Source organism: Pundamilia nyererei, unplaced genomic scaffold (genome assembly GCF_000239375.1).
Source record: "Pundamilia nyererei isolate P.nyererei 1_Seehausen unplaced genomic scaffold, PunNye1.0 scaffold00161, whole genome shotgun sequence".
Taxonomy (NCBI): domain Eukaryota; kingdom Metazoa; phylum Chordata; class Actinopteri; order Cichliformes; family Cichlidae; genus Pundamilia; species Pundamilia nyererei.
The window spans coordinates 519,111-527,623 of record NW_005187562.1 but is presented as its reverse complement, the minus strand read 5'-3'; the positions used below and the strand labels follow the sequence as shown (position 1 = coordinate 527,623).

The following is an 8,513-nucleotide window of genomic DNA, read 5'->3' as shown; positions in this document are numbered from 1 at the left end:
TCCTCAACGTGTCCTGAAGTTCTCCAGAGGCCTGGTAACAAACTAATCATGTGATTCAGGTGTGTTGACCCAATGTGAGATCTAAAACCTGCAGGACACTGGCCCTCAAGGCCTGGAATTGCCCACCCCTGCACTATACCATTCCATCACCAAAAACAAGCTCAAATGCTGATACAAGATAGCATGGATCCATGCTTTTATGTTGTTTACACCAAATTTTGGTGCAAACACTCACACTGGCGTAACCATGTCTACATGGCTAAAAGCACGGAGCTAGTGTTGAGCGATTGGTTGATTGAATATTTCCTTAACAAACAACTGAATTATACCTGCTAAAATGGCTGGTGAGTGTAGAAAAATCATAACTTACAATACCGAGATACATTTACCAGCTTTAACTTTTTTCATACAAAATGTCATCACTTCTGCCCCAAGTGGAGGAGCTTAAGTATCTCGGGGTCTTGTTCACGAGTGATGGGAGAAGGGAGCGGGAGATCAACAGACGGATTGGTGCAGCGGCCGCAGTGATGCGGACGCTGTACCGGCCTGTCGTGGTGAAGAGAGAGCAGAGTGTAAAAGCGAAGCTCTCAATTTACCGGTCGATCTACGCCCCTACCCTCACCTATGGTCATGAACTGTGGGTACTGACCGAAAGAATGAGACTACGAATACCCTTCCTCCGAAGGGTGGCTGGGCTCTCTCTTAGAGATAGGGTGAGAAGTTCGGCCATCCGGGAGGGGCTCAGAGTAGAGCCGCTGCTCCTCCACATCGAAAGAAGCCATTTGAGGTAGTTCGGGCATCTGATATGGATGCCCCCTGGGCGCGGTTTTCCAGGCATGTCCCACCGGGAGGAGGCCCCAGGGCAGACCCAGGACACACTGGAGAGATTATATCTCTCGGCTGGCCTGAGAACACCTTGTTGTTTCCCCGGATAAGCTGGAGGAGGTGGCTGGGGAGAGGGAGGTCTGGGCTTCTCTGCTTGGGCTGCTGCCCCCGCAACCCGTCCCCAGATAAGCGGAAGAAAATGGATAGATGGATGGATGGATGTCATCACTTCATCATTTTATCCTTTTTGAAATTCTATGAAAACTCTCAATTTATGCCCAAAAACTTGTTTTGTGAGCTCACAGTCAATTTGGCAAATTTATTACTGATGGTTATGCGTGTTGAATGTTTATGCCAAAGTTTAAGAAGTTCCCTTAAGATGTTCCTTAGACACCTCATTCATGAGCATGGGATACGGTATTCCATTCATTCACGTACTATATAGTACTGAGCCACCCATAATTTCTTAATAGTTTGCTAGGAACATGGAAACTATAGGTGCAATGATTTATTTAAAACTTTGGAAATACAAATGGAAATAGTATATAAAGGAAAATATTGATTCTCTACTATTCTGATAAGCTTATAATCCCACCTTTATTCTTCAACACAGCCTTCAACTCTCATATGCAAGCTTTCTTTTCATTTCTTTAAGAAGTCTTCAGGAATAGTTCTCCCGGCTTCCTGAAAGACATTCAAAGCTCTTCTTTGGATGTTGGCTGCTTTTTGATGCGTTCCCAGCCAAGATGATCCCACTCTGCTTTAAAGATTTTGAGGTCCAGGCTCTGGGGAGGCCAATCCATGACTCATGGTGTTCTGTTGATTGTTTATCTATCCAGGTATGCTTTTACTACATTTGCAGAACGTTTGAGATCATTGTCTTTCAAGACATCTGGATCAATGTCTACATAAGACCTGTTACCACTGGCTGCCAGTCAGCATACCTCAGCCTTTTCTACCTGTTTCCTTTCCTTAAGGATAACTTCATGACAGCCATCCTTCCACAACAGATGGTGCAGCTGAAGTGCCAGATGCATCTCTCAGGTCCAGTGTCATTGGCTGGAATTTTTCGTTTTTCTTAAAGACATCACTTTCAGATGCTGTTCATCAGCTGCAGATAGTTTTTTAGGCCTACCACTGCTTCTTATGTCATCCACTTGTCCAGTTTTCACAGTTTTTTAAGGATTAACTGCACACCACGATGACATATGCCAAGTTTTCAGCTGATAGCAAGGAATGAGGGCTGCCTTAAGACTACCCAGCGCTGTAGGTGATGAAAATAGTGGGCCATCATGAATACAGACATTCGAGCAAAATAAAGAATGAAAGCTAGGTTAAGTATATGTTTCACAAGGAAGAAAATGCCTTAGTCATTCAAAGGAATGAAAACACAACATGACAACATGAAAACTGTGTGAAAATTCAACTGTGTTTGCTCACAGGAAGACTCAACGGAGTGCACTCTGTGTAAAAAGAAAAATGCATTAAAAGCATTTTCAGTTGTTGATCACATATGTGAGGGAAGTGGTTTGTATGTATAACCACCAAGGGTTCAGGGAAATACGTATAGATTAGCAGCCTCAAAACACAGATGACCTATACTCAGTACTGTATATGATCGTATGCTGTACCAACAAAGACTCCTGCACTGCTGTGTAGACACGGTTTCCCTCTTCTATTAAAGGAATTCCCATCTACGTGATTAAACTAAAAAATTAAACTGACCTTAAAGCCAGGCTTCCTGCCTCTTTTCTTCGGGACCTTAAGAGGTGACAGAGTTTCAACATAGTGGCTCTGGAACTCCAGCTTTCGGATAGGAGGGCGTCCTCGCTTCCTGCCAGGCACCTTACCTTGGGGCCCCGGTATGAACTGGGGGTCGAGAGCGGAAGCCTGCATCTCCGAGCCGGCGGACAAGGAACTCATCAGACCTGAGAGACAGCGGGAGAGATTATCAAACTCAAAGTGGCAGCTTTTAAAAAAGCGTGCAACACTGCTCAGCTGCAAATCACAGTGGAAACTCAGAGGCTCACTCACACACACTCACCGCCCCCCTCCTTCGAAACACACCAAAAATATAGGAAGTAGTAGAAACAAAGCCACATAAAGCTTTGTACTTTACTCCACCCCTCCCCCCCAACCCTCCAGCTGCAAAGATTGCAATAAATATCATTACTGCACTACGAGAGAGAGGGAGAGAGAGAGAGAGACAAAGCCCCGCAAGCAGGCAGACACACAAACATAGGAAATGAAACCCACAACACCCACACACACTATCAAACAATCAATGAAGTGCGCTGTCACACAGACACACACACATTTACACACGCACAGGCAGTACTTTCAAGTGTTTGATTGAGTGCCATTAATCCACACTGCCTCTCTCAATCTATCTCAATCAATCAATCCATATTATTTTGTTTGGGTTTTTTTTTAATTATATAAAAGAATCAGCTGACTTTGCCTTTGAACACGAAGCTCTGTGCTTTACTTCTCAGAGCTCTCCTGCCAATTTACCCGGTCAGCGGCACATTACTCTTTCATTTCTGTAAATGGCTAAACAACGCCTTGATGCAACTTGACTCCAGTGCAGACAGACAGCAGTCTGCAAAGTATTTGCCACTGCAGAGGGAGAGAGAGAGAGAGAGAGAGAAACAGGAACAGAGGCAGACAGACCACGTGAATACGTACGATGCCTTTCATCCTCTCTCTCTCTCTCTTTTCCTCAAATAGAAAAAGCTTCAAAATGACCTGCTGAGCGTTACTTACCATGCACACAGCTGTCTGTGCTAATTGCCGTCTCTGTGATGCCTCACCTCAGCAGCAGATTTATGGATGTCCCCCCCCCTTCTCCTCTCTGACAGATCTCGCTTGCTCCAGCAGTCTGCCGCTGCTGTCCTCCGCTGCCACACACTGACTGTCAAGACACCGGCAACTCCGCGTGCCTCTCTCTCTCTCTCTTCCTCAATCTCCGACACAACCCCCTCCTCCTCTTTCTCTTCTACCCTAACCCCCTTCCTGTGTGTCCCCTTTCAGTCGCCATAGCAACACGCCTCTAACATCCCGCGGCAGCCGGCAGACGTGCTGAGCTCAAAGCACTGTGTGTGTGTGTGTGAGTGGGTGTGTGTGTGTGTGTGTGTGTGTGTGTGTGTGTGTGTGTGTGTGTGTGTGTGGCAGTGTGGGACAGTAATGTAATTACAGTTGCTGCATCTCGGGGTTCTTCTTGCCTGTCTTCAGAAAAAAACAACAAAAAAGAAGGCTTAGAGCGGGTGACAAAGGATTCAAGCTGTGCACTGTTTTGTGCTACAAGCATATGAGTTACACACAGTAAAATGTCTGTTTTTTCATTTTTGGAGAAGAAATTTCTGCACAGGAAGATTATTTTCTTAAAGAGTCCAGACCAGAATTGGAATATCTCGCTATTTGTTTTTCCTTTGCCTGATTACTTTTGAATCCATGAAGCTTATGCAGACTGGCTTTAAGGTAAAGAGATCAATTTTCCCTGTAAACATCAAACGGTTCCAGCAGAAGCCCCACAGCCCCTTTTGGTTGCGATAAAAGATCACACTGCTGTCAGAAACTCAACACTCTTCCTTTCATTTATAGTCTTCTTTGGCTTCTATGTCAGCTAATGTAACACATTTCTTGTTTTATCTGTAATGAAAAAGAAAGCAAACATGGAAAGACAAAGAAAAGGGGCCAGCCAACGGCTTGTCTGTGTCTCTAAAGTAAAAAAGAAAAGAAGAAGAAAGCAGGCTCGAGAGGGCTTATTTGCTCTTAAAGGTTACAAGTGTACCAACTCGGGCTTTTTCCCTCACTGCATATCGATTAGTTACGCCCTGGTTGCAATGCCGGTTCCCGTTCCAAGCTGTATTTGTGGGGTTTTAACACTCAATCAGAAGCAGGTTAACCTTTCAAGAAGGAGCCTCAATCCCTGACGCATGCAGGGCGCCTGCATTCGCGGCCTCTGCGAGCGTGTAAAGAGATTTGTCAAGAGTCGGCTGCAAAGCTTCGCTCACGGGATGTTTTAACAGTGAATATTAGGTGCCAGGTGAAGTCTACGTGATAATAAAAAACAACAACGACAGTAAACAGCAAGGTCAGGACAAATACTCTGTAAAACTGTACACATACACGCACTGTAATGGCCTGAGTGCGCAGAAGTGAGCGCCATAAATCATAAAAGTAATTACGCGGTGAGATTAATCCTGATGTCCCTCTTCAATCAGTCCTGTCTCATTACGGCACATCACATTAGAGACATAGACAGACTGAGACAGAACAGATAATCATCTTTTACTTAAAAAAGAATTGGATATGAGGGGTGGGAGCCCATTAACACTCACCGAGTCAATATGAGACAGCGCCAGTTTTTGGGGGGGTTTTTGCAGGCAAGCAGAAAGATTTTCAACATTGCACGGGACCCACCACTCCCACCCAGACCCCCAAACACAATACGGTTGGGATCGCAGCCTAATTTGTTTATGGCTAATAAAACAATTAAGCAATCAGTGAACCCCTGCATCCGATTTTATTTTCCTGCTGAGGGACATCGGAAGTCAAATGTTGGAGGGAGCCCGGTGTTACAGACTCAGTCATGCAGCGACGATCAGCAGTGATTAGCATAACATAATCACTGGCTTCGGGGGATGGAGATTTGTATCCGCTTTCACTTACGCAGAGGGGACACAGCAATAAAGTGAGTTATAGTTATGCCTCACTAAACTGCACACCTAGACACACACATAAACAAACAGTCTAATCACCGCCTTACAGACACACACAAACCTAAATGCATGCATATAATAAGTGCAGTAAGACAACATACCCTTGCTTGGCAGCAGAATAGATTAGTATAAGTGTGTTTTTGTCTATGTATATGTGTGTATGTGTTTTCTAATCAGTGTAACAATATAACCCCCCCCCCGAATTTATTTACAGCTCAGGCAGGGCGTCACCATGGTAACAGACAGTGAAATCGGATTCTGCACCAGCGTCGTGTGATAAGGTGGGAATAAATAAAAGGATAAACAACAATGCGTGTATTAAATAGGCGAGCTCTCACACTCCGCCTGCCCCTCCTTATCTCTGCTGAGCCCTTCTAACTACACAGCACACTTCAGAGAGAAAAGTGGAGGTGGGGAGTGTTGCTCTTTGCACCAACTATGGGTCATGGCGGTGGTCTTGGAGGGGGGAGCTCTCTGACATAGACTAAGCCACACACCTGTACACACACATCTGTATGTAAAACTAGGCTTCGATGTGGTCTGTGGTCTCAGAAATATTTGTAGATGTTGAATTATTTATAACATGTGACACAAACTGACAGGACATCTTTCCAATATCCTTCTTATTGTTACAAATTTGCTTTTTTATGCATTTCTGCTTCACAAGGTAATAGGAGAATGTAAAACATACTCCCAGTCATGTCTGTCTACTTTGTGTGACCTTAATAATATTATATATTATATTATAAAATGCATTTCTATTATATAAAATTCTAGATTTTATGAATAATATCAAATTTTTTCATTTTATTTTTGTTGCAATGGCTGGAGTTGAATCTCTACGTATTTAGCATCCATATTTGTCTTTGATATACAATCATCTGCCACTTTGTTAGGTATACCTTTTCACCTGCTTGTTAACATAACATTTTATGTAAATAAGAAATCACATGGTACTGACTCAGTGCTGTAAATGTGGCATGATTGTTGGTACCAGACAAGTTGGTCTGTGTATTTCAGAAACTGCTGATCTACTGAGATCTTGTACTGATTTCCACTCTAGCTAATCATAACATTACTGTTAAACTCGTACTTTGTGTGTCGGAGTCCTGGATCTTCATACTCTGCACGGCTGACTCTGACTCTGGATCCAAGTTAACCAGATGCCAGCAACTGCGCCCCCTGTGGTCACGTCGATCTTGACGCAGGTGCAGACGCACACCTTTGCTGAGGGTGCCAGGCAGTCTCATGCCCTCAAAGTCAACCGCGTGAGGGCAAAATGCACCACACTGGAACGGCAGAAAGAAAACGCACAGAAATAATCATGTGTACATGTGGCTGATACGCTTAGTTTTTCCATTATTCCATTTGTCAGCATTAATCAAGTCTTCTGAAAATTAATTTTAGACCTTTGAATCCAAAAATGAGTGTGGAAATGGAAAAGAGCAAGCAACTTAAGGACAGATGGAGTAAGACAGAAATGGACAGAGTGAGCAGAAGAAGCACAAAAATTAATTGGGATGCCGATTGGGTAATTATACTAGTGCACGCTCAGAGGTCAAAGGAATAAACTGGAAGTTAATGGGAGAATATGGCTTAGCTAATGATAAAAGTATGTGGAACAATTTGTCTTTTATGCTGTAAAGCGAATGCAATTCAGCCTCTGGGGTGCTGGATTACTGATTAATGTGAACTAACGTGGCTTTAGTCTTCTTTGTACTGAAGGGAACAAAAGCGAATGAGAGGGAAGTGCGGAGCCGAGAACTTGTAGACTTAATGGAAATGTTCATATTATCACCCCACGCTGAGAGCAGATCTTGTTTTCTGTGTGTTGTTTGTTAATTGCTATTTCAAGTTTACAGAGGACCTGGTTATATTTATCGCTCTCAGGCTTAGATTAAATAATCCTTGCAATTTTTAGCTGCTTTTGCTTTCCTGAAGGCTCCATATGGACTTCCACCAATGGAAATTTAGCAGGGATTCTAAACCAATCAGTCTAATCACAAAAATATATTAATTATATGCAGCTTATGCTTATACAAAGACTGGCACTGCAAAGCTCTATGGATTATCAGCAAATACAATTTGATGAGGAAGAAGAGAGCGTCACAGTGTCATAAATATCCTAAGCCTGGTGACAAAATTAACTTATTTAAATTGCAATCAGATATTACAAGGTGACTGTGTTTGCTAAATAAACATATTGTAATTAATCTTCCCTGTCGTCCTCAAGCGATTCGACGGGAAGGAGAAGACAGAGAGGAAAGTCATTTCCTTCAGACGCAAACAAAACGAGATGAGGAACATCAGCAAAAAAGATTTTTGTGTACAGTCCTTGTAAAATTCTTTTCTTCGCATTTCACTCATATCCTGTCTCTCTCCCTCCACTAACTCCCAACGGGCACAGCAGATGGCAGCAGGTTTCTTCCTGTCAAAAGAGAGTTTTGCCTTCCCACTGTCGCCAAGTGCTCAAAAGGGGTATTGTCTGATTGGTGGGGGTTTCTCTCTATTGTTGTAGGTCTGTCCTTGAAATATAAAGTTATATAAATAAAACTGTATTGAATTGAACCCTCTATAATAGGGATGTTATGGAACACATGGGAATCAATTTGATACTTAGTGTGTGTGTGTGGGCGGGGGGGGAGGGGGGCGCCAGAGGGAGTGTTCGCCCGGGGGCCAAACAGGCTAGGACCGCCACTGAGTACAGACACGTGTTTATAAATGTAGGGAGTAAAAGTAAAAGGTTTTCATTAAAAAAACTACTCAAAGTACAGATGCCTGGAAATTGTACTTAAGCACAGTAACAAAGTATGGAAGTACAAATACTTCGTTCCTTCATATTTACACCTCTGCTTGAGACCCGTTTGTCTGTGATAAATGGTGCCGACTCACTCAGCTGGCAGAAGCATTTTAGTTCTCTCTGACAGAGGACACTGGCGATGGAAGACAGGAAGACCCACAGAG

General features: G+C 43.5%; 1 protein-coding gene across 4 annotated transcripts in view; it reads right to left on the bottom strand.

Moving 5' to 3' along the window:
* scml4 (Scm polycomb group protein like 4) overlaps positions 1–8,513 on the bottom strand; it is a 19,686-nt gene that overhangs the window by 7,415 nt on the left and 3,758 nt on the right. Inside the window, exons 2-3 of one of the 4 annotated variants that reach the window (XM_005745591.1) lie at positions 6,643–6,838; positions 2,551–2,753 (exon numbers count right to left, since the gene is read on the bottom strand). In XM_005745591.1, the coding sequence (XP_005745648.1) occupies positions 2,551–2,753; positions 6,643–6,799 (360 nt within the window). In that variant the 5' untranslated portion in view covers positions 6,800–6,838. Of the gene's footprint in view, positions 1–2,550; positions 2,754–3,591; positions 3,759–6,642; positions 6,839–8,513 lie in introns of those variants that run through there. The other 3 variants (XM_005745592.1, XM_005745593.1, XM_005745594.1) reach the window with 3 other exon arrangements.